Here is a 17,194-nt window from a genome sequence, read left to right as displayed (position 1 = left end):
TGTCGTCAAGCTGGGAATACTTGGTAAAGAAAAAATCAGTTTGTTTCTGAACGGTCTTTCTCCTAATAGCCAATCACTGGTTGCTGGGTCATACTGCCCCCAGCCGATGACTGCCCTCTACCTAACCACCTCCTCTGGCAGCCATCGTCAGATTTGTACTGCACGTTCAAGTGTTGGAAGTCCTCGTGCTATAGCTCTCGAGCTTTTACTGCTTTTTGTGATTTTTATTTTTTCTACGTTTTGCTCGATTTTTCAGTCAATCGAGCCTCGAGCTCCATCGATCCATCATCCGACCAACGGGGACCTGTTTTCTGGAATTTTCTACTCCCCTCAAGGGCGATTTTTCATGGAGCTCACTTCTTGGAGGATTTCAGAAGATTCTTGGACGCCTAAACCGCGTGGACATGGCCGAGGATAAAGGACACTCAACGCCTCTTTTCAGGATCTGCCCAGGATGCAGGCTGCGGAACATCTTTCTGGACGATGGGCACTCTGTGCCTTTATTACCTCCATTCGGACAAATAACACGTGGAGGCCTGTGCGTTCTACAAGGACTTGGTGCCATGCACCATGAAGGACCGTTGCCAGCGGCTCGCCGAGTGGCATAAGGCAAAGCACTGAGTCCGTGGGCACCGGGAGTGCCGTTGGTATGGGCTCCGTGGCAGCCAGCCAGGCCGGGTGCAGCATCGCTGATGCTGTCAACCATGAGCCAACGCTCCGGCTCAGCCAAGAAAAGGAAGTCTGACCACTCGGGTAAGTTTCTGGAGAAGGTCCGGTCGGCTCCGACAGAGAAAGCCAAGGGGGAGCGAGGTGTTGACCCCCCTCACCCCCCCCATGATGAAGGCCTCGGATGCGCCCAAGGTTGTGAAGGCCCAGGATCACCAGGCTAAGGAATCGATTAAGGGAGTGGTAGCGTCCCTGGCAAAGGCTGCAGATGCGGTCCCAGTGGAGACGACCCCCAGGATGAGTTTCCCTGCCCACTTGTAGGGAATCCTCTTTCCTGCCAATTGAGAAGACTGCCGTGAAGACGATGCCGATCTCCCTGAGGCCGTCGCCCCTGGACGAGAAGGGGGAGGGCACGGTAGTCCTGCCGGGCTCGGATATCCTCCTCCAAGGAGCTCTCTGGCCTGAAGACAGTGCTTGATAAGAAGTTCGTTGAGGCCAGGCCTTACGGGAAGGAAGGACCCTGAGGAGGCGTATGTGGAAAGCTACGAGGGAACGACTAGGGGCGGCAGGGCGCTGTGGAACCGGAGGACACCACGCCACTGCCGACGCAACCGCCGCCGCCACCACCAACGGAAATGTCTACAGACATCCTACAAGCTCTGCGCTCCCTCTGCTCTGAGATGAGGACAAGGATGCCTGTGCCTCCTATGGGTGATCCAGCGGCACCTGGACAACCAGGGGACCCGCTGCCTAAGAGGAGAAAAGTCCATGCGCCTCTGCCCTACCATCCTTCACCTCCATCCCCTCCACCGAGGGTTAAGACAGTCATAGACGCCGACGACAGAATGGACCTCCCGTCGCTAGTACCCAGGGCTTCTCCACCCGACGAGATTGGCTCCTTCCATGCCATGATCTCTAGGGCCTAAGCTATTTCAACTGAACCCCAAGGAACAGAAGGAGGGATTCCTTTATCAGCGCCGAGAGGCCAAGAGGAAGACTGTGCGCTCGATCCTGCTGTTGGACGACATTTGGGATGAAGGACTGTTTCTCCTGAAGAACCCGTCCTCGGCAAAGAGACCGGTACGAGAAGAAATACAGGGTGCCAGACTCTGCACCGAAGTGTCTCAGATCTCAGCCATCCCCGGAGTCTGTGGTCTCGGCAGCTGCCAGGAAGAAATCTGCAGGGTCGGCGGCATCGACTTCCACTTCCCCACCGGACGGCGAGGGAAAGAAGCTAGATGTCATGGGATAACGGGTCATCTCGTCGGCGGCAACGACCATTAAGGCGGCCAACCCTGTCGCCATCGTGGTCTGCTACGACGGGGAGCTTTGGTTTAAAATCTACCCTCTCCTGGACTTCCGGACGACAAGAGGCCAGACACCCTTGAAATCCTACAGGAAGGCGCGGTGGCATCGGTCCATGCCATCACGGTGGCCACGGACATGGCCAGCACCATATTCAGCTGGATGGGCAACAGCGTTTGCCTTAGTCGGCGTGGTTGGGTTGGCTGAAGGCCACCAATTTCCGTCAGGACGTCCAGACAAGGGAATTGGACATGCCCTTCGACGGGAACAACTTGTTCGGCAAGACGGTGGATGAATCTCTGCAAGCCATCAAGGCAGATACTGTTACGCTCACCTGGCTCCCACAGAGGCGTCTATCTGGACTGCTGTGGTCTCCACCAATGTGACGCGTAGGGCCGAGATGACGGACTGGACTGCCCCACCTAGCTTCCTTTGCTTGGCCCGTAGTAATAGTCTTCTGCAAGTGGAGAAAGGGAATTAACCCCCTGTGGAGTTGACCGTAAATCCCCCCCCCCCCCCACCCTGCTGTTCTCCCCACTGATCACCTTGGATATCCCCTCTTATAGTCTCACCTGATGATTTGAAAAGATGAGCTCTCCATGCTGCATTGAGCGTAGGGGCGCGTAGATAACCAGTTGCTTCACTGGCTCAAAGGAATTGGTGCGTTCCAGGACAATATTGACTCCGATATTCCCGGCAAGACGCCGTAAGTATGTAGTTCGTAAGAGTTCAAATGCCTGACTTTCACTCTTGTCCGATTCCTTGCAGGTTGCAGCTTGACCCTACTGAAGAGTTCCTCGTGGCAACCGGTAATGTTCTGGTAAGGATTTGTATTATCCAACACATTTCGATAAAATAATGTCCGTATGTAACCTGTTGCTTTCTCCCTTATTCAGGCGATGAGAGAAAGTATGAAGTCTCGGGGAATAATGCCTCCGGTGGTAAAATTAGTTAAGTCTTTTGTGGTGAGGAGGGTTCCCCTTGTTAGTCCCTTGTTTCACCTTGCTGGCCTTTTGTTTCCCTTTAGGGGCCGGGGTTCGGCTAAGATGCAGTGGAAGCTGCGCCGACCCGTGAAGAATAGTACCCCCGGTGGTAAAACCAGGTAAGTCTATGGGGGGTATTCCTCTGTGTATTCCCTTGGCTCACCTTGCTGTTGTCTTCTCCTTAGGTGCTGGAGTGCGGCGGCGGCAACATGCAGGATGATGCAGTGAAATGTGAAGATGCTGCGAAGGCCGGTGAGTACAGCGTGGCACTGCAGCAGGCGAGGCGACGCGCATAAAATAACTTCTTTCTTCCAGCTCGAAGGCGCAATGGATCGGGAATTCGGGTAAGGATCAAAGGTATTGCTCTTGTTCTAACATTTTCCCCTCCTTTCTCCCTTTTTCTAGGAGCTCCAAACTCGTGGCGGCCGTGGCAGAAGACTGGATGCAGACTTGCAGGCACGGTGAGCGTTACGCTGCTGGATGCAGAATAACGCGAAGCATGTGCTGCTCTTCGGGCGTGGTTTAAATAGCCCCCAAAGTAGTCCCAGGTAAGTATTCCTCCCCAGCCCCGCCCGAGTAAAAAAATAGTCCCTTCGAAGCCTCGTTTGGCTTGGAGCTCTTGCAGCATGGTCTGCATCAGGTAAGTTTGCAGCATGGTCTGCATCAGGTAAGTTGTAATCTATGAGCCTGGCGCCTATGGCGTCAGGACTGACTCTCCATATGAGCCTGGCACCATAGGTGCCAGGACTGCACCCAAATAGCCCCTAGCGGGGGTTGTTGGGTTTGCTTGGGTTAACTTGATGCCTGCTTCTCGGGTTGATGGACTTGGTCTGGGTCCCCGGGGGTAGGCATCATGACAGATACTGAGACGGCTCGTGCCTTGGGCACACCAACAGTGACGGCCGTTCTTTTGGGCCACCGGAGGCAAGTCTCACAGTGCCTCCAAAGGATTTGGTGGCAACTTCTCGTCGTACCGTCAACCATCCCGTTCCTCGGCCCAGGAAGCCTGCAGGGTCCGCAGCAAAGCCGGAGGAAATGGTCGTCGTCACCAAGTCTCCCAAAGTGGGTCGTCCGCGATGAAGCAGGACTGAACCGGCCGTGATGTCGGGCCCCCATGCGAGCACCCCGGTGGGAAGCCGGCTGGCAAAGTTAGTCGGCGTGCAGGAGTAAATCTCCACCGACCGTTTGGTGCTTGACGCCCTGGCCCCGGGCACACCCTGGAGTTCCAGAGGAAGTGTTCCCCGCATTCCAACAGTGACCCGGCAAGAAACACTTGTCCCTCAACTTCTTCTAGAAGTACAGGCGATGCTGAAAAAGTGCGCGATAGAGCACGTCCCGAAGAGACTTTGCGGCTCCGGAGTGTACTTCCTTGTCGGGAACAAGACTGGTGGTTGGTGGCCCATCCTGGATCTCCGCTGCCTCAACAAATACATCAAGTCCCTGAAGTTTCGGATGGTCGCCCTTCAGCATGTGGAGGAAGGGGATTTCTTGTTGTCGCTGGACCTGAAGGATGCTTATTTTCACATCCCCATCCACAAGGGGCATTGAAAGTTTCTATGTTTCGTGGTACGGGGGCAGCACTATCAATTCAAGGCCCTTCCCTTCGGTCTGAAGTCGGCACCAAGGGTCTTCATCAAGTGCCTGGTGCCGGTTGCGGCGCGCCTGCAGAGGGTACACGTCTACCCCTACCTGGATGATTGGCTCATCCGAGCGAAGTCAGGGAACTCGCCGTCGACCACACAGCGAGGACCATCTGCCTGCTCACGGAACTGGGTTTCTCGATAATCTATGCAAAGTCCTGCTTGGTGCCATCGCAGGACACTGTTTCTGGGGTCCATGCTCGACAGTGTCGCGCCTGGCTTCGCCGTCGGAGGACAGGCTAAAAGGCCATCCTGGGCAAGGTACAACGGCTGTTGACCATGGAAGATGCAAGGGTGAGATCCATCAAATCCCTGCTCGGCATGTCATACCTCATTTGGCTGTGCAGGCTGCGGATGCGGCAGCTGCAAGAGTTCCTTGATACCCATTGGATCCAAGTGTCGGGAAGCTTCGAGGACCAGATTGCCCTCAACGAGACATTCCGTCGAGCGATTGGTGGTCGGGTGTCCGCGTGCGTCTAGCGGCGGGCACAAACTTCCAGACCCCAGCACATCAGGAGGCGGTGACGACGGACGCCCCCCTGGAGGGATGGGGTGTGCACACTGGAAATCTCCACGCAAGAGGCCTTTGGCTACCGAAGGAGAAGTCGTTGCACATCAACATCCTGGAGCTCCGGGCCGTGTTTTGGGCCCTCAAATCATTCCTTCCGTCTCTCGGGCAAGGTGGTGCGGTTCTTCACCGACAACACCACCACGATGTTCTACATTCGGAAGCAGGGGGGCACCAGATTTCTCTGGCTTTCTTCAAGGAAGCGCAGGATCTATGGCACTGGGCCGTCGCCCAAGGGAAGTTTCCTGGTACCCTTTCATCTAGCAGGAATGAAGAACAGTCACCGACTCACTCGGCAGGGAGCTGCTCTTGCCACGAGTGGTAGCTTCGGCAGGATCAAGTGGATCGTCTATTCCGACGATGGGGCAATCCCAGATCGATCTGTTTGCGACGGCGACAAGCACCAAGTGCCGGAGGTTAGCCAGCAGGTTTCCCCAACCAGGGAGCATGGGGGATGCATTCTCCTTCCCCTGGGACGGCCTGTTCCTCTATGCGTATCCCCCGTTGCTTCTGCGACTCATCAGTCAACTTAGACTGTCCCGGTGCAGGATGATACTCGTTGAACCGGTGTGGCTGAGGCAGATATGGTACCCGGACCTTCTGGACATGTCAGCGTCCCCTCCAGTCAAGCTTCCGGGGGACGCAGATCTTCTCGCTAGGGAAGGAGGCGCGATTCTGCACCAAGACCCAGGGTCGCTGAACTTGCAGGCCTGGCTCCTGCAGCGCTAGAATTTGGATACGATCTCCCGGCGGACTGCATGGAGGTGCTTGCCAAGGCCAGCGCTTCGTTGACACTGAAATGCTACGGCCATAGGTGGAAGAGGTTTGCTGTATTTGCTGTCGCTGGCCAAGGCAGGGTTGGCACATGCTTCCATCAAGGTTCATCTGGCAGCTATTTCCCGCTACACCATAACTCTGGGGTGGTCATCGCTGTGGTCGCACCGCCTGGTTAAGGAATTCATTAAAGGACTTTTCCATTCGTTCCTGCCGGTGAAGGCTCCGGCCCCAGCATGGGAGCTCAATGTGGTGCTGACTAGGCTCATGTTTGAGCTTATGCCTTCGGCGCTGCTGAAGTTTGTATTGTGGAAGACAGCGTTTCTTGTGGCCATCTCCTCTGCACGACGAGTGGGAGAGATTCAGGCCCTCTTGTAAACCACCTTACCATTCCAAGAGACAAGGGTGGTGCTGCGGACGCAACCCTCCTTCATGCCCAAGGTGCCGTTGGACTTCCATCTCAAAGAGCTCTTGGTGTTGCCTGTTTTCTTCCTGTCACCTTTGTCGCCGGCTGAGAGGACTTTGCACTCGCTGGATGTGGTTAGAGCGCTGATGTTCTACATGGACAGCAGAGTTTTTGGAAGACAGCACAGCTGTTTTTGAACTTTGGCCCTGTGAACCAAGGGAAGGCCATCTCCAAAGCTTCCATTTCCAGGTGGCTCTCTGGCTGAATCACCCATTGTCACCGGTTGGCAAATTGACCGGTGCCTGGCCATCCGAGGGCCGACCAGAGCTATCGCCTTCCTGTCTGGTGTGCCCCTGCTGGACATGTGCAGGGCTGCTACGTGGAGAGCGTCGCACACCTTCACGAAATTCTACTGCATCGACCGGGATTCCAGGGAGGAGTCTAGAGTCAGCCAAGCAGTGCTGCGCAACCTTTTCACTTGAAGGTGAGCCTGGTGAGGAGGTAAGAGACGCTTAATGTTAAGCCTTGCCACCTCCCGTGGTTGTGCATGTGTGTACTGCTATGTATTTATTCATGAGCATGTGAAACATGCCAGACCCCATGCTGGAGAAGGAACAAGTTACTTACCTATAACTGTTCTCCAACATGGGTCTGGCATGGATTCACATGCGAACCCATCCTGCCTTACCCTCTGCGGCTCTTCTCTTGGTCCTACTGCCTCTTTACGTGCTACCAAATCTGAAGATGGCTGCCAGAGGAGAGTCTTGGTTATTAGGAGAAAGACAGTTCAGAAACGAAATTTAAACTGATTGTTTTCTTTACTGAGGATTCCCAGCCTGACGACGGGGAATATCCATGAGCATGTGAATCCATGCCAGACCCATGCTGGAAAACAACAGTTACAGGTAAATAACTTGTTTTTTCTCCCCGGCGCATGTCGACTGCTACAAGGTTCAGCAGGTGTCCATCCTGCAACGGGCTCTTCCCAACTTCAGACCCCCACGCCCTCTGCCTACGTTGCCTTGGCCCAGACCACGGTTGGGAATCTTGTTTAGCGTGTGACTTGCTGTCCTCGAAAGCGCTGGAGAACAGACTAGCCAGGTGGAGGGAGCTCTTCCAGAAGTCGCCTCCAGAGGACTTCAAGAACTTTGTAAAACATCAAAACAGGCCCAAGTTAGGGCCAATCTTCTCCATCGTACCCCGAAAGGGAGACTCCTTCCCATGGACTCTCCTGCGCGGAAGGGACTGCTCGGGTCCTTCTACCAGCACGTGCACCGAGGCTGCTGCAGCTACCGGCCCTCGGGCCGAGGGATCCTTGGATCCTTCCAGTGCCAGTGTTGAGGGGCCGAAAGGTTCTTTTACCAGATCTTCACCCGAGGGGCTCCGCCCTTATACTGGCACCATGGCGAGGGGCTACACCCTAATACCGGTAATGTTGGAGGTGGCACCTTAACGCAGCTCTGCCGACCACTGGGTCGAGGGTGTCGCACCTACCGGGCCTAGGCCCGAGGAGCAGGGTAGGCCTTTTAATCCACACGCAAGTGTCTTGGAGAAGGGAAAGAAGGCATGACATGCCCCTTCGGGTCAACGTGTCTCATTTCTGGTGCCTGAATTTCGCGGACCCCCGGATCCTCTCTGTAGTATCCACGCGGTACTACCTCCCTATCCCAGCCTCTCCTCCCTCCCCCCTCCCACATGTTGGGACAGCAACTCTTTTGGCAGCGATCCGGTCGCTCGTAGAGAATCAGACAGTGGAGGAAGTCCCAGCCTCCCAGCAAGGCTTTGGCTTTTACTCCAGGATTTTCTCCATTCAGAAGAAAAACCAGGCGGGCCTGAGAGTTGTGCTGGACCTTTCCACCCTCAACTTCTCCTTAGCCCTGCAAAATTGAAGATGGTTATGCCAGCTTTTATAAAGGAGACATTGGACAAGGGAGACTGGATGTGCTCCCTGGATCTGAATGGCACGTACCTACACGTCCCGATTTGGCAGCCCCATCGTTCTTTTCTACAGTTCAGGATCATGGGCTACCATTTTCAAAACAATGTCCTTCCTTTTTGCCTCAACTCGGCCCCCAGGGTCTTTACCAGGCTCACGAATGCGGTGGCAGCCTTCCTCAGAGCGCAGGGCCTCCACATCTACCCATACCTCGACGACTGGCTCGTCAGGGCTACATCTCCGGAAGCGGTTCACCACTCTTCCCATACTCTTATGAACACACTGCATGATCTGGCTTCTCGCTCCATCTCAAGAAGTCGCAGCTGCAGCCCACGCAGACTGACTTTCTTGTCTACTGGCAGCCTTCCTATTAGCCGTTCCGCGCACGAGAATAAGGATGAGGAGGATTCAGCTGCACTTTGCAGCCTCATGGAACCAGGAGCAGGGTTCTCCATCCGATATGATCAATGTTCCTCCGTTTCTCTGCACGGACCTGATGTGGTGGTCCAGAGACTGGAACCTACGGACAGGCAATCCCTTCCGCTGCCCACTCCGCAGGCCACCATCACCACGGATTCCTCGCTCTAGTGCTGGGGAGCCACCCTGGAAGAACTCTGTCCACGGCACCTGGACTCGACAGGAGCAGGAATACCACATTATTTGCCTAGAGCTGAACGCCATCTGGTTGGCGCTCGGGGCGTTCCTGCCAATTCACAGGGGCAAGGTTGTCCTCATCCAAACGGATAACTTGACCAGCATGTACTACGTCAACAAGCAGGGAGGCACCAGATCCCATCCTCTGTGCAGACTGGCGATCAGCATGTGGGAGTGGGACCGGGAAAACGGCATCTACCTCACGGCAGGCCACCTCCTGGGGGAAACCATCCTGGAAGCGGACAGGCTCAGCAGGCTGGGAGCAGACAATTACAAGTGGCAGCTCAATGACCTCGTTGTTTTGGAGATTTTCAACAGGTGAGGTCACCCCCAGGTGGATCTTTGCCACCTGGCACAACAAGAAGTGCCCCCAGTTTGCATCCTGGCAAGGTCAGGGCCCCGGCTTTCTGGGTGACGCATTGCACCTCCAGTGGACCGGCATGAAAGCCTACGCCTTTCCGCCCACTCCCACTCCCCTGATTCACATGGTAATTTGCAAAATCAAGGGGTCTCGCCTACTCCTCATTCTAATAGCTCCATGGTGGCCGGCCAGGCCATGGTAATCGGAGCTGCTCAGTCTCTTGGAAGTGCCCCCGATTCACCTCACGACAGGCCCAGCACATCATCTGGCACAGCAGTGGGGCAGAGTCATCCACCCTGCACCAGGGAAACTAGCCCTAGTTAAATTGTAGATAAGTTTGAGCAAGAGTGAAAACTGAGCAAAACGGCACAGTAAAAACCAAACACAAATGGCACTCTAGCAATTTCTCACAAGGGAGGGAAAACACAAGTTATACAGGAATATCTTCTTACACACCCTAGCAACACTTCCCATAAGTTTGTGAACAAGTTTAGTCAAGGCAGTACTTTAGTAAGTATAATACTTAAATGAAAAGCGAGCAAAATGGCACTTCACAAGTTTTAAAAATGGGAAGAAAAGGGTGGTTATAAGAAATGGGTGCACTAACACAGTTCTAGTTGAAAAGCAATCTAGAGAAGGCAGTTCTAACAAATTTAGCCAGAGTCAATGGGCCTGTGCCAGAGTCAGTTGCATAGGGCAAAGGGCCCAGGAGCAAAATGTTCTTGTAGCTGCAGTCATGTCTTTGGTTAACGATTCGAAAAGGTGGATGCAGAAAGTGAAAGACAATGTTAGAGAATAGGGGCGGCCAACCCAACAGCTAGTAAAGGATTTAAAACACCTTTAGCACTACCACGCGAAAATGGCGCCCTGGCGGAAAAATGTACCTTGAAATGTAGAAGAGGCTCCTGCCGTGGCAGTTGTTCCTGGCAGTTCCTGCAGTTCAGGTGATCCAGCAGAGTAAGAGGGACTCTCATCGTGGAGGAAGGTTCGAGTTACTGCACTGCCAGGGATGAAACCAGCCGCGGTGCTGCCCAACGAATAAAAGGTACACTCCTTTAAATCGCGGTCCGGGTGGACGAGTGCCTGGCTATTCGGTCTCCGAGTACAGGGTACTGGCGATTCGACCAAGGCAGGTCCGGGAAGGCGATTGGCAAACTGGTTGGCCCCACCAGCTCAAGGGAAGAAGGCTCTTGCAGATGAAGATCTTTTCTCGTCGTGTGGAGAAAAGTGGTTAGCCGCTGCAGCAGGGCTTCACCAGTGGTTCAGAAGTTGCAGATGTCTTTGGCTTCTCTCCTCTTCAGCTTCTTAGTTCCAGTGGAGACGTCTTGCACGTCCAGTCCTCAGGACCCTGCTTTTATGCAGAAAGATCCCCATTCATACAGCCTAGCTGTCTCACACAGTGGATTGGTTATCCTGGCGGGAGACCCTCCAGCATATCAGGGCAGTGCGCGACATGGGTTGCTCAGGCAATCCTGTCCAGGGGTCCTACTCCCCCTCCCACACATTGGATCCACCCCAGACTCAGTGGCACCAAAAGGAGGGCTTCTTGGCAGAAGCCTGCCAAACGGACGAACAAAGGAACCTGGGCTAGGAGTTTAGAGAAAGACACGAGAAAGAATTTATATCAAAGTTCTGGCAAATAAAACCTACCGGAGTAAAGTTAATGCAAAAATAAACCGTCGGTATGTCGGAGGCTGTCAGTAAATGTCGTAGCCTCGAACAATGGGAAAATTCCATAGGGAAATATTTGCGTTCAAATTTTTTTGGTAGTAACCACTGCCACCAGCCAGAAACTTTTGAGAGGGACTGTACGGTACCCTCTCGAAAATGAACATAATGGACAAACGATTAACCCTTGCCAGTACCTCCATAGTAAAATGGGTTGTACTGGTTTTGTTCATAAAGATTGACTAGTAAAGTCAATGGTGACTTTACATGCCCTGGGAGACGGTAGTCACTCCCAGGGTATGGAGTCTCTTTGGGGGTCGCTACGACACCCCTGTGTCACTGCACGGAGGGTGCTGTGTAACACATGTGGATAAAGATGGTTCCTATGGGGGTGAGATAAACTCCACAGACATTTAACACAACAAATAGCCTACAACACACATAGCAAATATGCCTAAGAGTGGGAAAAAGAGTCACACTCTCAGCAGGAGAAAAAAAAAGAAACCCTTCAAATCCTTCAAAGCTGCTGGGGGACTCTATAGGTGGGGGAAATTAGCCATAAAATGGGAATTCACCCTAACCCTGTGAAATTCTACTTGGACTGGACCAAGGGCTTCCGCAAATTGGATGTCCTGTTAGCCTGGTCTTGAGCCTCCGAAAGTTACAATTGGGCCTCTAAGGCTTCCATATCCCGCTAGATTGTCTCCGCCATCAAAGAAGCATGAGGGCCAGCACAAGCTGCTCCCTGCCAACATGCATGCCCACGCAGTCAGGGCTAAGCCAACGCCCATCGCATTCCAGCGCTATGTCCCTTGGCAAGTCATAAGCAGGGCGGCCACTTGGGCCTTTCCCTCGACTTTCTGCAAGCATTAAATCTGATGCTGCTTTAGGACTTGGTGCTCAGGAACCTATTTGCTTAAGGAGGGTCTCCTCTCCACCATGGGGCTACAATCAGTTGTAATCGCCCATACAGTATGGAGGAAAGGGGACAGGTCGTAACAATAATTAATTATAAGTTACTCAACGTAGTGACTAATGTACTCTTAGTCCATAGTCCCCTTTCCTCCATACGTCCCACCAACTTCCCCCCTAATAATACTGGTGTCATTAGGCAATGTTAAATCTATTGTCGACATGTCAGTGGGGACTGAGGTAGGGCGCCGGATGGCGGAGTCAGGGAAGCACATTCTTCCTGGGCCGCATCCTCGCGGGCCTCTAAATTTAAAGGGGAAGGTTTTTTCACCCGTCCCTTGGAAAGGATGCCCATACAGTATGGAGGAAAGGGGAATATGGACCAAGAGTATGTTAGTCACTACAGTGAGTAACGTATAATTTCTGATATGCCAAGGTTTTCAGAGCTACTCAGCCTGTCAGACCAACCTCTTATGCACCTTCCGCTGGGCCCAGCTCATCTGTTGCAACAGGGGGGCATGCTAATACACGCTGCCCCACAGAAGTTAGCCCTTGCAGCGTGGTGCCTGAGCAGGTCACTCTCAATCATCTCTGCCTCTCGCAGGCTAATCTAGACATCATTCAGGGTGCTAGGAGCGATGCCACTACGAGCCAGTACAAAAGCAAGTGGACTAGGTTTTGCCACTGGGCTGAGTCTAAGGAAGTAGATCCTCTCACTTCCTCACTGGACAATGTGCTGTCTTTCTCTGCACACCTAGCACACTCTGGGGTGCAGGTAGACACATGCCTGACCTATGCATCGGCCATCGAAGCCTACCGAAATTTGGAGGTTTTCTTGTCCGCCAATTCGGTGGTTAAGACATTTGATGAGACTCACTAGGCTCTACCAGCCCATCAAGAAGCCACGCCATGTGTAGGACCACAATATAGTATTGGGCGCCTTGGTGCATAAACCTTTTGAGCCTATGGCGTCCGCGGGCATCATTCTGATCACCATGAAAGCAGCCCTTTTGTGGGTCTGTATTCTGCACGTCGTGTCAGCAACATCAAAGCTCTAGTGACCTGAGCCCTACACTACCTTTCACAGGGACCAGGCGGTCCCCGGAACGCATCCTGCGTTCCTTCCTAAGGTAGTCTTGGCGTTCCACCTAAATGAGGAGGTAGTACTCCCTGCTTTCTTAGTGGACCCCAAGGATGATGCTCAGAGGGTTCTGCACTGTTTATATGTTAGGAGAGCGCTTAAGTTCTTTCTGGATAGGACCAGGAGCTTCCGTAAATCTGAGGCTCGATTTATCACCTTCGGTGGGTCAAGGCCCGGATATCAGGCTTCCAAGCCTCTATAGCAAGATGGAAGGTGGCAGCCATTAAGGAGTCATACAAGGGGCAGCACAAGCCGCTTCCGGCAAACATCCATGCTCATGCTGTCGAAGCCACGGCGGTCGCCTTCCAGAGACGTTCCATGGCACGTGGACCACTCATCAGTCTTTTGTAAGCACTACTGTTTGAATGCTGGCTTCAGGTCAGATGCAGCGTTTTGTTAAGGAACTTGTTTTCTTAAGGACTGTCACCTCTCCACCCTGGGGCTACATTCAGTTGTAATCGCCCATACAGTATGGAGGAAAGGGGATGGGACGTAAGGGTAATTATGAGTTAGTCATTGTAGTGACTAATGTACTTAGTCCATACCCTCCCTTTCCTTCATACGTCTCACCATCCTCCCCCTTAATAAAACTGGTGTCATTAGGCAATGCTAATATTGTCGATGCGTCTATGGGGACTGAGTGACGCCGGTGGCCTTTGTCAGGGGAGCGTGCCTCTAAATTTAAAGGGAAAGATTTTTTTTTTCCTTTTTTTTCTGGTGAAAAGGGTTCCGTCTCTCCTCCCTAGGAGGGGATGCCCATACAGTATGGAGGAAAGGGGACTATGGACTAAGAATACGTTAGTCACTACGGGTGAGTAACTTACAATCTTTCCTCACTTCTTTTTTTGTGACTCTGGAACCCCTTTTTAGCTATCTTTGATGGAGTCTGCTTTCATCCATCTTTTAGAGGCATTTTTATTTTACTGTTGCAGCACACAGCACCTTCTGTGCAGTGTTTTTGGAAGCACCTCAAATTTTCCTCTTGGGTTTTACTTTGATTTTTCCTGTGCTACCTGTGGTGTTTCCTTGTGAGATCTTTCTGGTCACAACAAAGGCAGCCCTTTTGGTGGGTCTGTATTCTTTTGTGAGATCAGTCTACCCCATCTTATGTGGATGGCTGAGGGGATGCATTGTATTCATTTTCTCACTTCTCCTGTAACTTTCTAGTTAGTGGCAAGTCTGAGTGGCTGATGGCAGTGGATTTTCTATTGGCTTCATGATTTTTACATACAGGCTAGTCTGTTAAAGGACGCACAGGGTTACCATTGACCTAAAAAGGCGCTGCTTTTTTTTCCGCCAACTCACGATGGATTGCCCTTTCCTGAGCCTTTCTCTGCTAACCTAGGGGTATGTGGGGTTGGACTGGAGACCCCTGCTCACTCCTTCAGGCTCCCATTGAACAGCCCGCCCTGAGGCACCAGTGTATCTAGGACAGGAAGCTGGCAGGAAATTGAAGCTCTGCAGATCTTTGTCCTCCTTTGTGCCTGTTTGGATCCAGTTCTAACTGGGTGCCCACCACCCAAAGTTTGAATGTTCATGCATGACTTGATGCTGAAGCCAGAGTCAACCACTGGAACAACCATTACGAAGAACAAAGAGGACATCTGCAGGTACCTTCAGCGACCACCAAAGCCGACTTAGTGACAGCTGCTGCTCCAGCACTCTTTTCTGTGCGACAGGGGAGATCCAGAACGGCAGACTTCCTCCCTTGGACTGGTGGACCTAACCAGTGTCGAGACGTCTACATTTTGACATCTACATGAAGAGCTATGACCTTCCTGGCCTGCAATACCCAAATATCCTGAGACCTCTGGCACTGTTGTGGTGCATAGTCTCGTCAAGCATGGTTCTGGCTGCATACTTGAGGGCATCTGTCTGAGACGCCTTCCCGATCGTGGAAGTGTCCCCTAAGCTGATTCGAGGACCGAGAGAAGGAAGAAAGTCTACCGGCTGACAACCGTTGCTACAAAGCCTATCGAGCCTCCACGACGAAGTCCCGCAAAGATAGGTCTGCTGGGCATTGCTGTGACCGAATCCGACTGTCTCCTCCCGCCAAAAGTTCTTTATCAAGCTGCCAAAGTCGGATGCTTGAACTGGAGATTGTCTTACCTTGTGGCCCGCAGGCGACAGACATCACTCTTCTACATCATAGAAGGTACTGTCTAACTCCTGGGTTCGTACCTAGGCAGTTTCCGTGTTGGCTCCTCCTGAGCTTCTTGAGTCAAGTTGGGGTGAACGACCCAACTGTGTTCTCCCAGGCCTAAGGACATCCATCCTAGAGGCAGAAATCCTTCATGTGGCCTGCCTAGCCCCCCTTGATACCTTTGAATCAAACTTCATTACTTGTTACGAAAATGCTCTTTATGCTATTTGCCAACTTTGACATAGTCTGCCTTCCTTTGTTCTACAGCCTATGGGTCACTGGTGCAATGTCCCCATTTGACTTCTTGACATTCTCATTCCCCAGATAGGGGTTGGACTTCCTGCCAGTTTTGTATTTGAAGTAAATGTTGGCTAATAATTTGCTAACCTTACTCTTATACTTGCCTGTAATTTATCGAAAGTGTACTAGTGAAATTGAGTATTGCAACAGTAAATATTGATTGTACGTATAGCTGTGTGAAATATTTTTGCTTGCCTGAAGTTTCTAGTTTAGCATTGCCTCAGTAATGTATAATAAATAAGCAAATTTGTATAATACTACAGTGTAAAGTGAGTCCTGGTCCATAAATGTGCTCGAAGGTCTTTGTACTGAACTACAGCCCTTCTCCCTCCTAGACTAGGGCTGGCTACTCGTCCATTGCTACCAAACCTTTTGGGTAGTTCATGCCAAACCGAAGAGTTCGAGCCCTGTACTCCAAGGAGTTAGTCTTCTACAGTCCTACCGCAGGTGGGCTTTAGTGAAACTCTCTAACACCTTGTATAGTTTGTGAACTTGTTCATGTGTTCAGGATGGGTTGGCAGGGGCATTAGGAGACTTTTGGTGAGCGGGTGGGTGTAGGGTAGAAATAAAGCTTTTCATGAGAAATGACATTACATGCATATCATTTCATGGAGTTGGTTTACATAATCTACAGTTTTTGAGAGACCTCAAACAAGGTGGTGTGACGTGCATAGACAGTCAGTGATTATTGCTAAAATATCTAATCCCCCATTTCATGTTCTTGTCAGGAGGGTGTTCCTGAAGAAACTGATGACTTTGGCGAGTTCAGAATGAGGGTGTCTGACCTGGTCAAGGACCTTATCTTTTTAGTAGGGTCTATGGAATGCTTTTCTCAGGTGAGCATGACATTACATATTTCTGGATAACTGATAAAATCGTTTTCACCTCTCGTTATATAATGTATCACCTAAACTATCACCTGTTCACCGGTACTACCTTTAATCCTCCGATATCTGTGCTTTACATGTAATAGTTTATCATTGCGGAAACCTTGCTGCGCCCACCTTTTGGGAAACAATCTTGCCACAGGGCACTTTTCTTTTGAATCTCAATGGTATGATTTATGTATGCTCTTATGGTTCAACATCCAAGAAGTACGTTGGTATTTGTGCAACTGTTAAGTTGAAAAGGCTTCAGCTATGTTACCAGGAACATGGTTTCTCAGAACTAACGTGCCAGCCTGCTTCTTCACCTGCAAGGGGATGTTGCTTCCATTTGCGTATGCATCATGAGTGTGTCATTCCAAAACACTCCCTTAGTGCAAGTTTGATCCTGCTCTAGTCTTTACAGATATGCTCGGATGCTCTACTTTTGTCATCCAGCGAAATGTGCAGATACTTGGACCATTTTGTCTATTTTCAATGGATTTCTTTCCTTACTTGCAAAAGTGCATTTTTAAAGGTGGCAGGTTCTAAAGCTGACCTCGTAACCCCACAGTTTCGTCCTTCAAATCTGAAATCAACAAATGTATAGCTAGTGCATTTGTGGTTCCCTTTTTAGGTGGGCTCACAAACCGACTTAGCCATCGCAAAAATGTAGCCGATCCAAAGTTACCATTGTTTTTGTATCATGTTGAAAACAGCTTTTTACTCAGTCTTCCCATATTCCTATAAGGTGTCAGTCACGTAATGAATAAACCTGTACCAACACGTATGTAACAGATCAGATGGCCTCTGCAGAACAGTTCTTTATATAGCACAGCTGTCAAGACTAGTGTGAAGAGCCAAAAATGAGACG

At 51.5% G+C, this 17,194-nt stretch overlaps 1 protein-coding gene across 3 annotated transcripts in view; it reads left to right on the top strand.

Moving 5' to 3' along the window:
- The window catches only part of TNPO3 (transportin 3), a 1,153,743-nt gene that overhangs the window by 477,080 nt on the left and 659,469 nt on the right, over positions 1 to 17,194 (top strand). For all 3 annotated transcript variants that reach the window (XM_069629554.1, XM_069629553.1, XM_069629552.1), the window contains exon 9: positions 16,186 to 16,293. In XM_069629554.1, the coding sequence (XP_069485655.1) occupies positions 16,186 to 16,293 (108 nt within the window). The remainder of the gene's footprint in view (positions 1 to 16,185; positions 16,294 to 17,194) is intronic.

The sequence above is a fragment of the Ambystoma mexicanum genome, chromosome 12, assembly GCF_040938575.1.
Source record: "Ambystoma mexicanum isolate Mex_15411 chromosome 12, UKY_AmexF1_1, whole genome shotgun sequence".
Taxonomy (NCBI): Eukaryota; Metazoa; Chordata; class Amphibia; order Caudata; family Ambystomatidae; genus Ambystoma; species Ambystoma mexicanum.
Note: the sequence above shows the minus strand (reverse complement) of the source record. Positions and strands in the feature narration are given on the sequence as shown.